Source organism: Coffea eugenioides, chromosome 8, assembly GCF_003713205.1.
Source record: "Coffea eugenioides isolate CCC68of chromosome 8, Ceug_1.0, whole genome shotgun sequence".
Taxonomy (NCBI): Eukaryota; Viridiplantae; Streptophyta; class Magnoliopsida; order Gentianales; family Rubiaceae; genus Coffea; species Coffea eugenioides.
The window spans coordinates 30,312,036-30,334,904 of record NC_040042.1 but is presented as its reverse complement, the minus strand read 5'-3'; the positions used below and the strand labels follow the sequence as shown (position 1 = coordinate 30,334,904).

Below are 22,869 nucleotides of genomic sequence, written 5' to 3'. Positions count from 1 at the left end.
TTTCATTCTCTTTTTCCCTTGACAACATGCATCCATTTGTTCTAACATTTTTCAAAATCCATCTTTAGCAATTTTATAAACTTCATCACATTCAAAAGCTTTTGTCATCAGCTGCATACATAGATAGGATAACTCTTTGTAACGAAAACTTAAGTTTGCCTTTGACTCCATTTCCTGGCTACTTTCACTAGAAACACATACATTTCCTATTTTAGCTACTTTTGTCCATCTCTTCAATATATATGCATCAGGAATTGTAACAATATTCAGAGTCATCAATATTTTTAGTGCATGTGAACACAAAAATCCAGCAAAATCAAATTTCTTACAACTACATGAAATTGAATTCTTGGATGAATCATAAGTTACGAGATGATGGGAAGTCTTACCATATGGTGTAAATCTATAAATCACTTGATTTTCGAATTCGCCATCAACTTCCCATTTACAATCAATTCCTTTGCATAGCTCGTCCTTAAATTTTTTATAAACTTCATGTGTGTATATACTCGCTGCATGCTGTAAAATCTTACAAGGGAATGTCACTGTCGGTGTACTTTGATTGCCTCTAAAATCTGCTACGGATTCATCATAGCGACGATCATCTAACAGCCTTTGGAAGGGTTCAAAAAATTCAAGTAAGTCATGTTTAGAACTTACATACTTCTTTATAAAACTATTCTTGGACACACTTTGTTGGGGCGCGGTCATATTAGCACAAAAGGTTTCTCTCCCATACACTAAAGCCCATTTCTCTTTTATATCCAACATTTTCTTCAACCACTTGTTGTCTTCCAGACCATACATTTTTAACATTTCACTCCATCCCTCAAAAAAATCATTTTCATTTTCATAGTCATATATGCAATGACTAAAAGTAGCAGCAAAATTTTGAAAATCTTTAAAGACATTAGCTAGATGAGTTGCTGCATTTTGATAGATATGCCATATACATAAGCGGTGATATGTTGTTGGCCATTGAGAAGCCAAAGTCATTGCCATTCTTCCGTCTTGGTCTGTAAGAATAGTTCTTGGTATTTTTTCCATCATAGCCTTAGCAAATGTGTCAAACAGCTATTCAAATGTTCCAATTATCTCATCATATAATAAAGCAGTTCTAAAAACTATAGTTTGTTTATGATGATTTACACCAACGAATAATGTAATTGGCCTCTCATCTTTGTGCTTTCTATAAATTGTATCAAAACAAACCATATCACCAAAATGAGCAAAATCAGTTCTCATCTTTGCATCAACCCCAAATATGTTAGTTATCAAGTCATCTTCATCTACTTGAATGGCATAATAAAAATTTGGATCCTCTAATTGCATCATTCGTAAGTACTCTAAGACTCCTCCTGTGTCACCTTGCATCATTGGTATGGATCTTTTGGATCGTAAGTAGTTTTTTAAATCATCTCGAATGAATCCAAGATTTTCTTGTCCACCAACTTGTTTCGACATCAGTTCAATTGATTGTTTTAGTGCAATTTCGCAACTTCGGGCCATATCTATTTCAGCTTCATGTGCCATTGTCATGTGTCTATGAGATCTAAATATATGAGTTTTGCTCGGAGTTGATAGCTCATGATTATGTTGTGCAACAAGTTGCACAACACGGTATTTTCCAGCTTGTCTATAGGTGATTTTCATCCTTACACCACAATCACATCTTGTTTCTGGACGAGGACACTTAACAATCATATTGCCTTTGTCTTTTGGCCTTTTTCCTTCACGGGAGCAGCAAAAAACCCTATCCAACACCATATCACTAGTTTTGTCTTTATGTCCCTTACTTAATCGAGTTCCAAAACCAGATGCTTTAGCATATTTTTGGTAAAAATTTCTAGTTGCTACTTCAGTATCGAATTCCATGCCAAGTTTCGGAACCAAGTCATCTGGTATAGCCAAAGGAAGAAAATTTTGATTTCATTGATTGCCATCAGTAATACAAAGAGGTAAGGCGTTATCATTTATCTCCTGTGAGTCAACATCTTCAAAGTCCAATTTACGACATGATTGGATTTCATGAGTTGGCAAATCATTCTCCACATCTTTCCAATCACAAAGACGTAAACCAACATAAGAAATCTATACCCAAATTAAATATGCAAAATTCTATTTAACACTTGAAAAATATGGATCGTGCAAATATAAGGATGTTGAAATTCCTAATTATGAACCAACAAATGGAAACTTTTTTTGATTAATTTAGTAATTCACAAACAATTTTTAAAAGAAATGGTTGATCAAGAGAGCAAACCTCAATAACAGATATGTCCTTTCTCTGCAAGTACATGCAAAGCAAAACAGAAGCTTGGGCATATGATGGCGTAACAGGAAGTTTCTCCAGGAAATAAAGATGTTTAGGATTTGGCACAATGTCTAGAATCTGCGTTCAGTGTAAAAACAAAAATATATTAGAATAAGAGCACAAAATATTATTCATGTACAGATCCTAAAAATTTCTCAAACTGGAATAAGACCAATACTATTCCTCCATCAATTTCAGCAAAGGAAGAACATTACAGCCCTATTTGCATGAATACAAATTCCGAGAAAAAAGTTGCCATGTTTGTTCCTAAACAACAGCTAGGAATACAAAGAAAAAATGTCACCTTGCAAAGATCCAGGAAAAAGTGGAGAAGATCTTCAACAAAACCAACATATTCACAACTCTCTCAATTCTCTCATTCCTAGCTGCCACTGATAAGCTTTTGCCAATACCAAATAACAGTATCCCTTTCTAAAATTTTTTTCTTCCCAAGTCTCCTTTATCATTGTTATCTAACACCCAAAAATTATTCTTTTCTTTTTACATCCGTTGTGGACCCTGATGCCACGCTAAACAGCACACGACCCATGTCGCTTAAGGGCTCACACTATGTGTTAGTAGCAATGAAAGCATATTACTCTGGCCCATGCAAATTACTAACTACACCACCTATTGTATTTTAGTATTTATGCCATGATTCAACAAGTTTCCTTTAAACCCGCAAAGCTTTGGAAAGAAGAAGTTTCTGTCAATCTCATAGAAGGCTCGATCCAAATTACAATCAAGAGACTTGGGAAATAAATCAAATTTGAGAATGATGTATAAGTCAACTAAGCCACACATATCCCATTTCTCCAACTACAAAAGAATCTCAATGCATCACAGGACAAAATGTCCTGGTCAAGTTCTGGACATAGTTAGTATGCAATTTGACGACTGAGTCTGTGATAATTCTATTACCATGTGGTATCATGTAACCAAAAGATTATATTTTTTCTCAACTATCCAGGACACCAAATCAATGTCCATCACCTTTGGCTTATTTGCCTGAGGAGCCACATGCTTGAGAGTTTAAGTGGATGCAAAAGACTTCCATTCCTGAGATCTGTTCGCTGATTGACCTTTTCTAACTCAATAGCATCATCATCGAAGTCCGCAAATGTGTCTCAAGTTGTCTATTTCAAGTTTGAACATCTTTGTCAGTATCATCATTTTTCTTTGGCTGCTCCCTATAGAAAAACATATAAGTGGAATTGATGAATTTTTAAGGATGAGTGATACCCATTAATAGGTCTGAGGCGCCAAAAATTCGAAAACAAGCACAGGTCACAATTCACCCGAAACAGGCTTTCGTTTGGACATTGTTGAAAGGAGGAAGATGCTTTTGAGAAGGGTGAATTGTGAGTGATTTTTGGGAGATAATGAGAGGGTATGGTGGAAATGACGACGAGAGGACATAGCTTGTTAAGGTTTTAAGGTTTATTTCCCATGATAAATCGTGATTTTGTGAGATAATTTTTATTTTAATCGGTTTTGGTTATAGATTAAGTTTTTCTGCCCGGTTAATCGATTAATTAACTTAATATGGTCCGAGTCGGGTTGTTTCAGGGTTTGATTTATCAAGGGACACTTGGCAAGATTAGAGGGAGTGGGATAGGATGTGAGACAGGATGTGGCACAGAAGATCCGTTGTGCTGTACCTTGCACTTTTTAGCACTGTACACTTGCTGCTATTGTTATTTCTTTCTTGAATCCTTGAATCCATGTTACAATGGAAAATGAATACTTGAATCCATGTTACTACAATGGTTTACCTTGATTGAATAGTCACATGAACATTTGAAAACAAAGGTCTACTTCCAAGGGAAAAAGACAATCTTCTTGTAATGGAGATATCTTGGAAATGATATTAACCATTGGCGCTATCTCTTTGTGTTTTGATACTATAGATGTTGTCATTGAGTTTATTGAAGGCAAGGTGGAAACATATCCGAGTTTGCAGTATTTCGATCGTTTCCTCGAAATAACACTTTTCATTTTTATTGGACCATTTACTCTTCCTCTGTGTGACAGCCCCACCTCCCCCTAAAGCGAACCAAAGGGTTCGGCGGACCGCCTGCCCAACTCTCGTCGGGACTCAGTCGTTCACTACAGTCCTCAATTAAATTTCAATATAAAACTCGATTATACAGCAAATTCTCCAAAAATTACAAATCCCATACGCGAAGCGAATCTAATTCTGAGCGTGGAACGTACACATACATCTACCCAAATCCAAGCATTTACAAGCCCAACTATTACACAATTGAAACATAAGCAAATGTTGACTAACATTAAAGAGTACACATACTTAAATACAATTCCATATACATAGGAGAAAATGCTTTCATATATATACAGGGCACTAGATTTATAAATCCAAAAGAGAACATTAGATGGGTACATTAGGGTTTCCAACTGTTGAGGGGCTATATGAAAGAACCGCAGAATATCTAACTAGCTCATTCGTGTCTCAAAACCATGATTTCCAAAAGAAATTCCCTGTAAGGAAAACAAAGTTAACGGAAACGGGGTGAGCTTTACGTTCAATGAGGTACCAATACAATAACAGTTTGGAAACGCGGAAATTCGTATTCAATTTGTCACATAGGCATATTCAACGCGGAAATAAACAAACATCTTAAATGGAAAGGATACGGGTGGCTCTCAGGAGCCCCAAAATTCCGGTTACAGTACTTGATCTAACCCCGTTGACTCTCCGTCAACGTATGAAAAATAACCATGTCCGTAGACCCCACTTTACGCCACAATCCGTCAACCAAACTTTCCCCTACCGGGCCCGAACACCTCAACAGTACACTAGTGGTAATACTCGAGTATACAGGAATCAAGGGTCTCAATACCCAAGGATTCCAAAATAAACTACTGTGGTTCATTGTCTCATCGACCTAGCCCATGCCGACTCGACTCGAGTAACTAGCCACACGTTTTGAGCTCAGAGATCACAAAACGGTCGTTGGGTACAAACTCCCAAACGACGCCGGAACAGTTACAGATACAGATAACAGTTTCAAGTTAACACAGTAAATGATCACAAGGTAAGAGAACGAGTGTGATAAAGTACACCCTCGTCTCAAATAGAATAAACAGATAGTACAATCATCCATATCATAGATAGCATGTACCGAAACCACATCTCACCACAAATAAGGGGAGTGGTACACTCACCGGTTCATGTAAAGATTCTTCAAAAGTTTTCACGCCGGTGTAGCTTTAGTCGCCAAGAACCCTAAAATAATCGAAGTAAAACAATTGAAACTTCCATATCCAAAATCGAGTAGAATCGAGTAAACGAATGTACAAGTAAGGCCCGACTACTGGTCGTATGCCTCGCCAAATACTTACTAACGCAAGAATGCAAAACATGAGTTTTAGGAACGAAAAGGTAATAAAAGGACCTAGGGCTTGAGCGACTCCAAAAGCATTTCAAGTCTACCAAAAGGCAACCAAGCTAAAAGGAACCAAACGGTCTAAAAAAATTGAACAGCATCTCCCCTAAATGTGCTTACTTTTCCATCCTATAAACAACACCAATCATCTCAAAGCAATCACATACACAACATCGACTATCAAATACTCCTTTTGCCATAATATCCATAACTGGAGCTACACTTATCGGATTGAAATGATTCTTATGACATTTCGAAGCTAAGACATATACCAACATTTCTTATGAAGACCTCTAAGGCCAAATCATGCATTTTCATGGTCAAACATCAAAATTTCGGAGAGGACAGAAAACTGTCCGCAAAACAGAGTCTATGAGCAGTCAAGGTTTTATCGGTCCTTCCACAGGCTTCAGTGCTCCAATCGATCTGAAATTTTGCAGGTAGGTAGCTAACTCACATATCTACAATTTTCATGTTTTGCACAAGGGCTGATTCAGTCTTTAACATGGTCAAGCATACAGTACAAAAATAGGGCAGATTACTACCCCTAAGCTGGAATTCATGTACTCTAGCTGCAATTCTTTTGGGCACTGAAACTAGCATACCAAGCCTTATTTATCACAATATCAAGCTATCATTCTATTATCAACCACTATGTATCACATGAGGGCGGACATAATACCATAAACTAATCCTTACAAATAACCATCACCACTGGTAATTAAAAACTAGTAATTCCATCTTAACATTAAAATAATTTCTACTAAGCCTATACATGACAAATCAAAGGTGAAATCACTTAAACAAAATCCGGAAATATCATGCATATGGAACTTCCTCATCCCAACTTCCAAATCACAAGAATTCCCACAAAATAAATCAAGGTCAACTCAAGTCAAAACAATCAAATATTCTCAAAAATTGGACGGCATTACCCCTAAATTCCTTCGTTTTTCCATCTTGCAAACAATCACCAAATTGCACCCTACCAACGACAATTGCACATACGGTTCATAGGCAATAAAACAAATTTACTTAGAGCCACAATTTCCCCTTTAATCAAGCCAATTAGAAGCTTAAAGCCAACCATTAGAAAACCCCTATATTAAACCCTAGAAACTGAAATTTCCGCACAAACCAGAAATTTTCCGCAACAATCATATCCAACGTATACAAGCTCCATTTTATACCACAACAAGCCATCATTCCAAGACCAATGAACCATAATTATATAAACTCGGAAAAATCCACAATAAATCATAAATTAACCATAAACTCCTTCAATCCATGAAATTCTCCACAAAATAACATATTTAATCACTACAAAGCATCAAAATATCATTATTGAAATAACAAGAGGATTGTCTTAACATCTCACCTCAACTCAAGAAAGGTAGGAACTTACAACCTCCCCTCCAAAAACAACTCCACAAGCACCTTTAACCCACTTTGGCTAACACTTGTACAAAGTAGTTTGCAAATCCACCGGTGAAAACTCAAGATTTGAGTGAGAATTAAAACTAGAAATTGAAGAGGTTTCTCTCTTGTTTTTCTCTCCAAAGAGCCGGCAAGAAGGAAGCAAAAATGAGGACAAATTGTAGCCAAAACAAGATATTTATCAAGGAAAACAGCTGGTCAAAAGTGGCTGCCGGAGCTGCCACCTTTCAATCCGGTCGGATTCTTGGCCGGATTCAAGGCAGTGGCTAACTCATTTTTTTTTCAAAACTCCAAGGCAATCCGGCCAGGTATCCGGCCAGAAACTGGCCGGATTTGGCCCCTTCCCTTTTTGCAAAAATTTTCTTCTTTTCCAAGTTCAAACGTTGCGTTCCTCCGCTCGCCCAACAAAGATATAAATATAAAAAGATAAAAAGAAACCCTCCTTAAAAATGGATAGAAATTTTTTTTTCAATTCAAAAGAGAGAATGAGAATAAACAAAAGGTTGAGAAAATGTGAAAGTTTTAAGGTTCTCACACTCTCTCTCCCTTAAGAAATTTCGTCCTCGAAATTTTCCTTTTTAATGGAATCTATCAAAATCTGCGTTAAACAGCGGACTGTACCTTCTACGTCCTTAAACGAGCCAGAAACCTGAAGTTGCTCTAGGGAATAAACCCGAGCCGGTTCCTTCGATCCGGTTCCTTCGATCCAGTCCCTTTGTCCTCCGTCTGTCCAGGGTTAGTATTGGGTGGTTGTTGGGTTTTCCTCCCTTCGCGTAGAACAATTGGGCAGTTAGCAACCTGGTGATTTGCACCCCCACAACGCAGGCATTCTCCCCTCCTTTTCCAACAATTCACCTCAGTATGGTTAATTTTTCCGCAATAGCTACAGGATGGGTAAGGGGTTGAGATTTCATCTTCCTGTAAGGCTTCTCTTGGAGTATCTTCTTTAGGTGTCTCCAAAATTCTTACACCTATGGCTCATCTACCTACCTTAGCGAGTGGCCTACCAGGATTACCTTGTTCCTGCCTTTGAATGTCACTAAGTGCACCCCTTTTCTTTGCATGGAAAGCCTCTGCTGGAAATCTTTCACATTGCCTTTTCAGTTCTATGTTCTCATACAATAACTCAATTTTCTCTGATTGTTCACGTTTCCATCGTTCTTCCCACTACTCAACTAATTTCCTTTGCACTTCTACCTCGTTTTGAAGAATCTCGATTTCCTTATACATACCTACCAAGTGTGCCATCGTGGAGATTCAGTGAAACTCAAGTGATAACCTGCCAGGCCAGTTGATAAATCATAATAAATAACTAGGTATAAGTGACAATCTAACCCTATAACTCTTAAGTTCCTTTGCTTCTAATTCTACCACAGAAGATTAAACTTAGATATACTCAAATGAAATAAGCGGAAAAGTAGGATATAGTTAATCAAACCAAGTTCACACGGAGTCAATAGTGAACAGGTATCAAGGACTTAACAGGCAAGGTAGTTCATCGAGAACCAAGTTACGGTTATTAGTTATTCAAAGTGAGGTAAAAGCCTAGATCATTATAGTCAAGCCATCCCGAATCAAATAAATACCTATCAAGGCCTTACGATTATAACAAAGAAAACAAATCTTAGGTATGATTTTCTCAATGTACCATACTTCTCTAGTCACCCTCTAGAAAACCCTAGCCAGACTAGTGTAGGATTCGTCCATGATAACACTTCCATATTCATCCTCTCAATCGGTCTAATTACTAGGTCAACTGTAAAGACCCTCTGTACCTTGGCCTTGCCATCAAGATTTAACCCAAATTTCATCAGGATACATTCCCTCATTCTGGCACTCTCCATCCTTTGGCACTCAGGTCCAAGAATCTAAAATAAGATAATTCATAACTCGAGCCGGCCGGTCCCAAGCGTAAATCATCCATATTCAAGATTCCTACCCGACATACTTATCTGTCTTCCTCAAGTTCCATGATATGCTCAAAAGAGCACTTAATCCTTTAGACACCTTCACAAAAGCAGGACGATAACACAACTTGGCCCAAGCTACCAACCACACATAAACAACAGGTTCAAAAGCAGGAGTACGAGTTCAAGAAGTTCAAACAAATTCAAACAAGTTCAAGGAGCACAAATACGAATAAGAACTCACTCGCCTAACCTATGCCCAGCGATTCCCATTCTCAAGCAGTTACAGGATTTGAGTCCACCTAAAGGTCACATACGCCTCACGCTACTTGCTCATGCGTAAAAGAAATATCCTATATTCAGGCAAGTCGGGTCATTAAGTGTACGTAAGAGCACACTCATCTAAACAGGTTCATGTTTCTAGTAAGCTCAGTCTAATCGGTCCCAGGCAGTTCAAGGTTAATCTCAGGTAGTTCAAACATCTCAAACTTTGACACTTACAACTTTAATCAAATGGGAAGACTAGAAGAAAGATGCTAAACTAAAATTTCTCAACAATTCCGGCCACTACCGCAATCCATCAAAACCCGAGTCAACACTTAGGGGACAAGTCCAAGTCATTCTTTCAATCTCCTCCTTCGGTTACATCTCGAGTACCATACAAAGTCCTCTGTGCTCTAGTTTATGCCATTGTAACTTCTCTCAAACTCACTTATAATTTCTACTCACACCATCATACATTAAACCATGCTCCGTTCAAAATTCACGAGTATTTCCTCAGGAAAAATATCGAGTATTCAAGTGCAAGAATTCAAACTAAGAGACTTCACAACTCCGACCTTACGCTCTTAAACGAAAATCAAATTCATATGTTACGCGTACCACTGTCAATATTAGAGCAAACCTCACTAACTCCAATCAGATTACATGCTTTTACGAAATTAGATCCAATCAAACTATCCATTCGAAGTTCAAACGCTTCAATAAACCATCCACCAGCTAGAGCACCATTCTCTCCAAGAATAACCAATCTTAGGATTTTTGGAGTTAAAGTTTCAAGTTCCAAGTTCAAACCCAAGAAATAAGTACAACCTGCTAACTCACGTGTCAAATGGAAGCCAAGTCAATGCATACTAACTTCATGATCTTGAATGCGGTTACTCTATATCTCAAGGTCCCCTCAGTCTGCATCCAAAGATATGCTCACACGTCTTGAAACTAAATTTTAAAACAGAAGAAGAGTAATTAAAATAACTAAAAACAAACAAGCTTATCAGGTCCAAGATTTTCATTATAAACATAAGTTCGCCATTCTTCCTAGTGTAAAGCAGAGACAAATTCAGGTGTGAGAATACAACAGTATACAATCAAGGGGGGAAACTTTATTTAGAAAGTTTTAACCTTGTATTAGCCCATCATATACAAAATTCAACTCATCAATTATTCACAAATGGTCACAGTTACGATTCAAGTCAAATTCACATATTTACCAAAATCAGAAAATTATACGTACTTAAAGCATATATATATATATATATTTCAAATCAGCGTTTGAAAAGAAACTAGTACATCCTCGTTTTTTTTTTCAAAGCAGAAATTCTCTAGGAGGTAAATGGGCAGAAAAATGCATTTTATTCCTTTGGTACTCTTCTATCTTAGTTCAAAATTATCGTACATGGAGCTTAACCATCAAATCTCGTTCTCTTATCCTCCATAGCCAGTACTAATAATTACCTCAATTCTTTCCCTACTTTCAAGTATAATGACAAGTCAAATTCATCGAATCTTTTACTACTAAGCTCTCATTCCATACTTTCCTTCAATATAACATCACCTAATTCCTCAATTTTTTTCTACAAGTCCCAAGTAAGAAACTCTCAAATAATCAATTTCTTTAACCCCGAAGATACCATAGATCCTCGGTCACATCATAGTCAAATTATGTCCCACAGTCCAGCATCCTAGATATTAAACCTAAGATACACTACAAAGATACACTACAGAGATCTGAAACCTAGGCTCTGATACCACCTGTGATAGCACCACCTCCCCCTAAGGCGAACCAAAGGGTTCGGCGGACCGCCTGCCCAGCTCTCGCCGGGATTCAGTCGTTCACTACAGTCCTCAATTAAATTTCAATATAAAACTCGATTATACAGCAAATTCTCCAAAAATTACAAATCCCATACGCGAAGCGGATCTAATTCTGAGCGTGGAACGTACACATACATCTACCCAAATCCAAGCATTTACAAGCCCAACTATTACACAATTGAAACATAAGCAAATGTTGACTAACATTAAAGAGTACACATACTTAAATACAATTCCATATACATAGGAGAAAATGCTTTCATATATATATATACAGGGCACTAGATTTATAAATCCAAAAGAGAACATTAGATGGGTACATTAGGGTTTTCAACTGTTGAGGGGCTATATGAAAGAACCGCAGAATATCTAACTAGCTCATTCGTGTCTCAAAACCATGATTTCTAAAAAAAATTCCCTGTAAGGAAAACAAAGTTAACGGAAACGGGGTGAGCTTTACGCTCAATGAGGTACCAATATAATAACAGTTTGGAAACGCGGAAATTCGTATTCAATTTGTCACATAGGCATATTCAACGCGGAAATAAACAAACATCTTAAATGGAAAGGATACGGGTGGCTCTCAGGAGCCCCAAAATTTCGGTTACAGTACTTGATCTAACCCCGTTGACTCTCCGTCAACGTATGAAAAATAACCATGTCCGTAGACCCACTTTACACCACAATCCGTCCACCAAACTTTTCCCTACCGGGCCCGAACACCTCAGCAGTACAGTAGTGGTAATACTCGAGTATACCGGAATCAAGGGTCTCAATACCCAAGGATTCCAAAATAAACCACTGTGGTTCGTTGTCTCATCAACCTAGCCCATGCCGGCTCGACTCGAGTAATTAGCCACAGGTTTTGAGTTCAGAGATCACAAAACGGTCGTTGGGTACAAACCCCCAAACGACGCCGGAACAGTTACAGATACAGATAACAGTTTCAAGTTAACACAGTAAATGATCACAAGGTAAGAGAACGAGTGTGATAAAGTACACTCTCGTCTCAAATAGAATAAGCAGATAGTACAATCATCCATATCATAGATAGCATGTACCGAAACCACATCTCACCACAAATAATGGGAGTGGTACACTCACCGGTTCACGTAAAGATTCTTCAAAAGTTTTCACGCCGGTGTGGCTTTAGTCGCCAAGAACCCTAAAATAATCGAAATAAAACAATTGAAGGTTCCATATCCAAAATCGAGTAGAATTGAGTAAACGAATGTACAAGTGAGGCCCGACTACTGGTCGTATGCCTCGCCAAATGCTTACTAATGCAAGAGTGCAAAACATTAGTTTTAGGAACGAAAAGGTAATAAAAGGACCTAGGGCTTGAGCGACTCCAAAAGCATTTCAAGTCTACCAAAAGGCAACCAAGCTAAAAGGAACCAAACGGCCTAAAAAAATTGAACAGCATCTCCCCTAAATGTGCTTACTTTTCCATCCTATAAACAACACCAATTCATCTCAAAGCAATCACATACACAACATCGATTATCAAATACTCCTTTTGGCATAATATCCATAACTGGAGCTACACTTTTCGGATTGAAACGATTCTTATGGTATTTCGAAGCTAAGACATATACCAACATTTCTTATGAAGACCTCTAAGGTCAAATCATGCATTTTCATGGTCAAACATCAAAATTTCGGAGAGGACAGAAAACTGTCCGCAAAACAGAGTCTATGAGCAGTCAAGGTTTTATCGGTCCTTCCACAGGCTTCAGTGCTCCAATCGATCTGAAATTTTGCAGGTAGGTAGCTAACTCACATATCTACATTTTTCATGTTTTACACAAGGGCTGATTCAGTCTTTAACATGGTCAAGCATACAGTATAAAAATAGGGCCGATTACTACCCCTAAGCTGGAATTCATGTACTCTAGCTGCAATTCTTTTGGGCACTGAAACTAGCATACCAAGCCTTATTTATCACAATATCAAGCTATCATTCTATTATCAACCACTATTTATCACATGAGGGCGGACATAATACCATAAAACTAATCCTTGCAAATAACCATCACCACTGGTAATTAAAAACTAGTAATTCCATCTTAACATTAAAATAATTTCTACTAAGCCTATACATGACAAATCAAAAGTGAAATCACTTAAACAAAATCCGAAAATATCATGCATATGGAACTTCCTCATCCCAACTTCCAAATCACAAGAATTCCCACAAAATAAATCAAGGTCAACTCAAGTCAAAACAATCAAATATTCTCAAAAATTGGACGGCATTACCCCTAAATTCCTTCGTTTTTCCATCTTGCAAACAATCACCAAATTGCACCCTACCAACAACAATTGCACATACGGTTCATAGGCAATAAAACACATTTACTTAGAGCCACAATTTCCCCTTTAATCAAGCCAATTAGAAGCTTAAAGCCAACCATTAGAAAACCCCCTAAATTAAACCCTAGAAACCGAAATTTCCGCACAAACCAGAAATTTTCCGCAACAATCGTATCCAACGTATACAAGCTCCATTTTATACCACAACAAGCCATCATTCCAAGACCAATGAACCATAATTATATAAACTCGGAAAAATCCACAATAAATCAGAAATTAACCATAAACTCCTTCAATCCATGAAATTCTCTACAAAATAACATATTTAATCACTACAAAGCATCAAAATATCATTATTGAAATAACAAGAGGATTGTCTTAACATCTCACCTCACTGCAAATCCACCGGTGAAAACTCAAGATTTGAGTGAGAATTAAAACTAGAAATTGAAGGGGTTTCTCTCTTATTTTTCTCTCCAAAGAGCCGGCAAGAAGGAAGCAAAAATGAGGACAAATTGTAGCCAAAACAAGATATTTATCAAGGAAAACAGCTGGTCAAAAGTTGCTGCCGGAGCTGCCACGTCACAATCCGGCCGGAATCTGGCCGGATTTCCGGCCGGATTCAAGGCAGTGGCTAACTCATTTTTTTTTCAAAACTCCAAGGCAATCCGGCCAGGTATCCGGCCAGAAACTGGCCGGATTTGGCCCCTTCCCCTTTTTGCAAAAAATTTCTTCTTTTCCAAGTTCAAACGTTGCGTTCCTCCGCTCGCCCAACAAAGATATAAATATAAAAAGATAAAAAGAAACCCTCCTTAAAAATGGATAGAAATTTTTTTTTCAATTCAAAAGGGAGAATGAGAATAAACAAAAGGTTGAGAAAATGTGAAAGTTTTAGGGTTCTCACACTCTGCTTTTACTTTAGCTGTTTAGAAATGAATATTTTTCCATAGCCATGCAGACCAAGCAATCTTTGCTATTATAACCTTTTGAATATGAAGTTAAGGTTGTGTTGAAAGTCGACATCTCAGGTGTAACGCATGACAAAGTTACAGTTATATCAGGTTGGTAACTTCTGTTGCATAAGTTTTAATTATTAATTTCTTATTACTAGCATATGGACAATGTATTATTGTTTTGCAAAGTACTAATACTTTTCCATAATACTTGCTAATGGGTAAACGACTATGCAGCATATTTTTCATTTCTCTCCATATCCTATACTAGCGCATGAGACTATTTTCTCCATGCGTTCTGTTCATTGCGCTCTTGCTTATTCCATACATTACTATTGCAATGTCACACAAATTTCATCCTTTTTTTTTTGGAGATTTGCAGACATACATAAATTCTACAACTTCCAATTCAAGGATAGAACCACAGAAGCTCAATTCATCTACTAATTGAGTGAACCATTGATGTCATTTTATTTTGCCTTTGATGTAGACATACATTTCCAATTTCCTTTTATTGTGACCAAATAAAATCAATTACGTTATTTCTTAATACAATTTTTTTATATAAATTCTCAAGTTTCGTATATTATCAGCCGATGAATTTAAATCTATCATTTTTTACTATGATTTTCCTCGCATCTAAAAATTCAAACTTAATTATACATTCACATAAATAATGTATCAATCTTTTACCATCTTTCTTCTTTAATTTATTTACATGAACAGTTTACTCTTTTTATATTATTTATTTTTGGATAAACAATATTGGGAATCTTTTACCATTTCTTCTCCGGTTACATATTCACATCCCTTAATAACACTAATGGCCATTACAAAATTATGACAAATTAAATCAACTACTATACAAAATTTTTTTAGTATAATTTAATTTTCCCCAACAAATTTTTTTGAACTCAAGCCCTTTTACTCCACCGACAACACAACCATAATGTAAGAATCCTTCCCTCATTCTCAATGTTCTACTCCTAAAATATTTCACCATTCTTCATACCACTAAAAAAATAATACTAATTGTAGTACCCAAAAAAATCAACCAAAAATATATAGGAGATATATTTGACAAAGCCAATATAAGGGGGAGTCAATTTACACACATAAAAATATGTGTGGGAGAAGAGAAATAATACCAACAATAATCAATTAATCACATCATAAGAACAAGGCTCTCAATTTTTCACTCTTCTCAACTAAAACAATAATATGACTCTCTATTTACAGACTAGATGACTTGATAAACAAGTTTTACAATCATAAGAAATTTCCTAACAAGAAACTAATTCCTAAACAATAAAACTACTATAACTTGACTCCAACAGAATTTTTGAAACCCTAACTTGACTAAAACACGATTAAATAATAATATGAAAATTTCTAATTTTGAGTTTTGATTTAATATGCCAACATTGCTTCCCTTAAATCAAGCTCTCTCTTGGATCAGATTCACCACAATCATGATCAATAATCTCCCTACATATGCGCGTTCATACGAGTATATTCTTGATGTCGGTTTCCATAATTGTCAAACAATTTATTCGATGTTCGATGAAAATGCAAAATACTAAACACCTTTAGATAGAGAAACCAAAGAAAACAGAAAGAATCCTCGTTTCAAGTAGCAGTGATGCACCTATGCTATGCTATCCAGATAGATGCAGATGATATAAACTAATTGAAACTCCAAAGTTTAGTTGGTTTGTTAATTCACTAAGGTTCGAGTCATAAGCTATAACAATTAGTAGGAAAAGACCTAAATAAAGTTTGAGTACATTTACAATATTAAAAGAAATTGGGGAAAAAAGTGAGGAGAAAAAACCTTAGCCCAAGTAAAGAGAAAAAAAGAATTAACAGCAAAAGCGCAAAGGGCATATATGTATCAGTTCATATACATGCGTAATGGCATTTTTTTATTATTACCAATGATGGTGCATTCAATGCTAGCAATAAGAATTAGTCTAAACACCAACAAATTGAAGAACACTAAATTTATAACCAAGACCTTAGCAGTCTAAGAAAAAAATTTAGTCTCTAGCAAATTAGCAGCCCTCTTTGACCTTGTCATCTATCAAATTCATATATAGTTTTGGATGACAAATGAGTTTTAGACCTATTTTATCCATCTAATTACTTAACCAACCCAAAGACATAGCTAACTTCCTAAAACTGTGAGGCATATGATGAGTGACAACCAAGCTATTGGGCTTATAAATACGGTGTTTAGAACTCTGATGAAATTTCTGCACAAGCATATAAAGCAACTACCTAGTTTGTCTCAGGCTCCCTCTATGTATGCTACGTATTGGATTCCCAAAATGCAATAACAGAGACCAGAATGTGATGAATTATTGTTCATAGTTTAAGTCCATAATACAAGGGTCTTATTACTGCCATCCATGATTAGGCCAAGAAGCCAACCTTAAATGAATTGGAAAGTTTACTTGCCAATAAGGAAACTTTAGACACATCTATGTCTGAAGTATCTGTTAAAAAAGAAGCAAAACTCTCTTTACCAAAAAGAGAGGATCTCAGGTTGAAGATAGAAGGCCAGCAAATAACTAGAATAACTCAAATAACAAGTAAGGCCATGACAATAGAAGAAATGGAAGAGCAACAATTGAAAGGGAACTGACCAAAATCAAAGAGCAAATGGCCAAAATAGAAGGCGTCAATGGTCACAAAGCAACTAGAATTGACGAGTAGCGATCACAGCCCAGTAGTGGTGACAGCCAATAATATTAGGTTACCACTTACTCATATTGATAATACAATGATACTATTTCGATACAACTCTCAACAGATGGAGTTGCAACATATCTACCACATACTTGGAATAATGAAAAATTTATTACTAGTTTTTCAATTACAACATTTGGCAACTATGTGTTGTTCAAACTTGATGATGTCAAAATATATCGATATCTAAAAGTTATATGTACACCAACGAAGCAGGGAAGATGACAGGAGTCAGTGTATGTGATGTCAATTCAAGAAACCTATGTTGATAAAGAGAGGAAGAACAAGACAGCTGATCTATGGCATGCCAGATTGGGGCATGTCAGTTACCACAAATTGAAGATCATGATGATGAAATCAATACTTAGAGGACTTCCTCAGTTAGATGTTCGAGAAGATATTGTTTGTGCGGGTTGCTAGTATGAAAAGGCTCATCCACTTCCATATGAAGAGTCAAAATTCAGAGTCAAGGTGTTTCTAGAGCTAATTTACTCAGACATGTTTTGACGAGTGAAGGAACCATCCATCTGTGGTATGAGGTACATGATTATCTTTATTAATAATTTTTCTAGATGTGATTGGATTGACTTTATGAAGGAAAAGTTAGAAGCCTTAAACAAGTTCAAAGAGTTCAAGGAGAAGGTTAAGATAGAAATAGATCGGAAGATTAGGTGTCTACGCATAAACTGAGATAAATAAGTACCAAATGAGTTTACCAAATTCTTGTAGGAATTCAAGATAAGGTGGTAGTTGACTTGCCTGGTACGCCTCAGCAAAATGGAGTATGGTATATGCCAAAAACATATCTCCGCATTTTTGAGCCGAATGCATGAAGACGGTAGCTCATGTGACTAATAGACTCCTTCAGCCTAAATTAGATTTTATTTCTCCAATTGAGAAGCTGTGTAATATTAAACCTAATGTTACTCACTTTAGAGTATTTGGATATAGGGTTAATCACATTTTATCCCCTTAAAAGATACCCCATTTCTCAGTTTACCCCCTAACCTTTAATTTTGCTCACTTAACCCCCTTTAGGACAAAATTGCCCTTGCATTATTTTGACTTTTCATTTACCTTGTTTTCCTTTCTTTTATTTCTTTTTCTCTTTCTTCTTTATTTAATTCTTCCTCTTTCCCACAAAAATCTTTACCTTCATGATTGAAATTAAAAAAGAGGAATTGCAGAGATCTATCTTCTCCTTAAAAAATTAAAAAAATATTCAAATCACTTTCCTAAAATATAATTTTTTTAGCCTTTCAATTCTTTTAATTTTGGGTTTGCCTCTTTCCTTTATAGTTTCTTATTTTATTCTCAAGAAAATATCTTAAGATGAAATTGTGACCTGATTAATAATCATCAATTGAAATTTGTGACCCGTGGCATCATACAAAAAATCAAAATTAATTTTTGATGTCTTTTAAACCTTCACCCAGAAATATGCAATTATAAACTCAAAACAAAAATTTTCGTTGACATGGAATTTCTATTGGGAAGGATGAAAGAAAGAAGAAAGAGAAAAAGAAATAAAAGAAAGGAAAACTATTTCATCTTATGATATTTTCTTGAAAATAAAATGAGAAACTAGAAAGGAAAGAGGAAAACCCAAAATTAAAAGAATTGAAAGGCTAAAAAAATTGTATTTTAGGAAAGTGATTTGAATATTTTTTTAATCATTTAAGAAGAAAATAGATCTTTGCAATTTCTCTTTTTTAATTTCAATCATTAAGGTGAAATTTTTTGTGGGAAAGAGGAAGAATTAAATAAAGAAGAAAGAGAAAAAGAAACAAAAGAAAGGAAAACAAGGTAAATAAAAAGTCAAAGTAATACAAGGGCAATTTTGTCCTAAAGGGGGTTAAGTGAGCAAAATTAAAGGTTAGGGGGTAAACTGAGAAATGGGGTATTCTTTAAGGGGATAAAATGTGATTAACCCTTGGATATATTTGCTGTGTCTTTGTGACAGATCATCTCTGAATCAAGTTTGATAAAAAGGTCATTTGTTATATATTTGTTGGCTATGATAATCAATGGAAAGGATGCAAAATGTTGTGACCCTACAATTGAAAAATGCTGTCTCACAAAATATGGTATTCGATGAGGTATCAACCAGGTGGTCACCACAAGCAACATTATTGCTAGATTCACATGAGTTAGAAGAAAAGCTGTAAGAGTGATCTGATGATCAACTTAAAACCAACAAGCTAGAAGCAAACCAAGAGAGAATTGAAGACATAACCAATGTTCATTCACCTGAGAACAACAAAAGTTCTTGGCAAATAGGAGTACATGCTCCAACCTCAGAAGATAAAAAGCCAAACTAGTGCAAGGAGATTGAAGGTGACGATAATTCTTCTATACTACTTTAGAGGTCAACTAGATAGAAAAAGTTGGATCTCAAGAAGATTATTGCAGTTTTGATAGAAGATGATGAAGTAGTTAAACCATCTACTTACTAGGAGACAACTAAAAATAGTGAGTGAAAGAAAGCCATGAAGGAAGAGATTCAAGTGTTCAAACCAAATGAGACTTGGGATCTTGTTTCAAAACCAAGAGATATTAAACCTATCTCTTGCAAATTGGTCTACAGGGTTAAGACACATCCAGATAGCTCAGTTGAGATGTACAAGTCATGCCTCATTGCTCATGAATTTTCTCAAAAATATATGCTAGATTATGATGAAACGTTTAGCCAGTAATAAAGCTGACTATGGTTCGAGTTCTATATGCACTTGCAACCAGGAATTCATGGAAGTTATGGCACATGGATGTAAAACAAAATTTTTCATGGAGAGTTTGATCGAGAGATCTATATGAATCAAATACAGGGATTTGAAGGCACGGTCCAACCAAGTTACATATGAAAATTGAAGAAAGCTTTATATGGATTAAAGCAAGCACAAAGGGCATGGTATAGCAAGATAATTGAATTCTTGTTTCAAAGTGGATATTTTTTAGCACCTGCAAATTTCAGTTTGTTTGTGAAAGCTAGTAGTGGAAGGTTAGTTATTATCCTTGTATATGTTGATGTTCTAATTATTACAAGTGAGAATAATGAAAAAATTCAACGAATCAGAGGAAACTTGTCTATATGTTTGCAAATGAAAGAGTTTGGGGAGTTAAAACATATGTTTAGTCTTGAAGTTGATAAAACCAATGAACAATTGTTTCTGTGTCAAAAGAAATACGTCAAAGACTTGTTGAAAAAATTTGGGATACTCAAGTGTAAGTCTATCTCAACTCCAATGGAGGTCAATACTAAATAATGCTCTACTAAGGACAAAGATCTTGATGATGCTACTATTTATAGAAAGTTAGTAATTAGTTTAATTTATCTCATTTTGACTAGATGTGATATATCATATGTAGTTGGGATCGTGAGTAGATTCATGCAAAATCCAAAAAAGACACACTTGAAAGTTGTGCATCGGATTTTAAGATGTATTAAAAAGACCATTCACTATGGTCTATTGTACAAGAAAAGAGAAGGTTGCAAAGTGATTGAATATTGTAATGCAGACTATGCTAGTGATCATGATACTAGGAGGTCAACAGCAAGTTATATATTCAATGTTGAATCAGTCACAATTTCTTGGTGTAGTAAGCGACAGCCGACACTATCATTATTTAGAATATTCTAGAAGAAGAGTATAAAGCATCAGGTTCAGTAGCACAAGAAAGCACGTGGTTAATGCAACTTATGAAGGACTTATACCAACCAATTGATTATTCGATTCAATTATATTATGATAACTAGTTAGCTATTCGCATGGCTAATAATCCAGTATTTCATTCGAGAACAAAGTATGTTGAAATTCACTATCATTTTGTTCAAGAAAAGATGTAAGACAAAATTGGCTTGAAATATGTCAACAAAGATGACAAGTTGTTGATATATTCACAAAAAGTTTGATTCCTTCCAAGTTGTAAAATTTTGATAGATGTTCGGTATGACTATGAGAAAAGTCAATGCTAAAGGGGAGTGTTGAAAGTCATCATTGACTTTATTGTCAGATCCACTATTGATCTATATACATTTACCACAAACAAACTATAATACTGTGGTAGTTGTCTGACAAAAGAAAATGGACAAATTGCTAAGGTCCATTTTCCCTCCATGAACGTGAAAAGATTTTGACTGTTGAAGATGTAAAACCATCTTGTTTGATATTTTACCAGACTTTCAGGAAGTTCATATTTAATGTGTCAAGAAAAAATAGTGTTGCATGTTGAGCACCTTACTAATATAAATAGCGGTTTATTTTCTCAATTGAAGAGCACTAAAGTTCGAAAGAAAATGATAGTAAATAAACGAACTCAATTATTAAGTGAGTATTTAAATAGACATCTCGAGAGTGAAATTTTGATAAAATTAGAGTAGATATTTTCAAGAGTAAAGCTCAATTTAACAGTGTCTAGTGTAAGTTTATTTTGTGAGAGTTGTTATTATATACATTTTAGTGCAATAAAATGGTTTGTTTGCCTCCATTATTAATGGATTCAATCCATTAATTTATCACTAGAGTCCACCATAATGCAACCAGGTAATGTGAATGATATATCATTGCTCTCCTATGACTTGAATGTCATGTCATTTAGCAATACTGATATGGATGACATGTTATAGACATGAGGTGACCTAATAACCATGTCATCTATCATAAACGACCTAAAGAACGCATCAACAAAAGATATGAATGAACTATCATACGTTAGCTGACGTGAATGCCAATCAATGGTATATAGTGATATAAACAAAATGTCATATGTTTAAGATGTTGTGGATGATATGTCATGACATTATGGTGATATGATGAACATATTATAAATGATATGGATATCAGTCTGAAATGACTAACATGTCATAGAAATATTGTGAACGCCATGTCATACATTCCGTTGTTGTGGATGATAGGTCATCGATGAGAAGTGACATGGATAACACATTATTTTGTTTATCCATTATTTTGTCAAAATAATGTGGTGGGAACGTCTTTAAGAAAGGTGATATGAATATGCCATCACTATTGTATGTTATGATGGCATTTCATATCACATAGTATTGAGGTGACGTGAATGAACTATGACATATGATGTGTATGACATATTTGCAACTTCAGGTAACGTATTTTACACTGATTTTTCTATAATGGAGACAATACGGATGTCTCCACCAAGGAAAAAGCCGAGCAGATAAAGGATGAGTGGATAGTTGGAAGGCGCTGAACATAAGGTTCTATGGGGAAGCGAACGAAGATTCTAGACCGTGGAGGAAACTTGCTAACCGGTGTTGCAGGAGGCGGGACATGCTCCAGGTGGACCAACACATCATTGCAAATGTGGAAAGGTGATTTATTTAAAAACGGAGACCAAGGGATCACTATTGCAAGTGGCCCCTAAAAAAGGATAAATAAAAGAGATAATTACAAAAACCTTCTCTAAAATTTCTAACAATTTCACTAAACTCCCTTGAGATTTAAAAAATTACACATACCTCCCTTGTGATTTAAAAAGACAATTTTACTCTTAAATATTTTAATGAAATTCTCTTATTTGGTATGCGTATATTTAGAATGAGTTTTAAAATTATTTGTTAATTCTTTTTCCTTCTCATTCTTTTTTGTTAATTTTTCGCCAATGGAACTGTAGAACTGTCATTATTACCTCTAGTTTCTATTGTAACCAAACAT

General features: G+C 35.7%; 1 protein-coding gene across 1 annotated transcript; it reads right to left on the bottom strand.

Annotated features, from left to right (window-relative positions):
* Positions 1-1,074: 1,074 nt before the first annotated feature.
* LOC113780511 (protein FAR1-RELATED SEQUENCE 5-like) lies at positions 1,075-1,875 on the bottom strand. Its single transcript, XM_027326308.1, has one exon. It carries the CDS (start codon positions 1,873-1,875, stop codon positions 1,075-1,077), a length of 801 nt encoding a protein of 266 aa, XP_027182109.1.
* Positions 1,876-22,869: the final 20,994 nt, after the last annotated feature.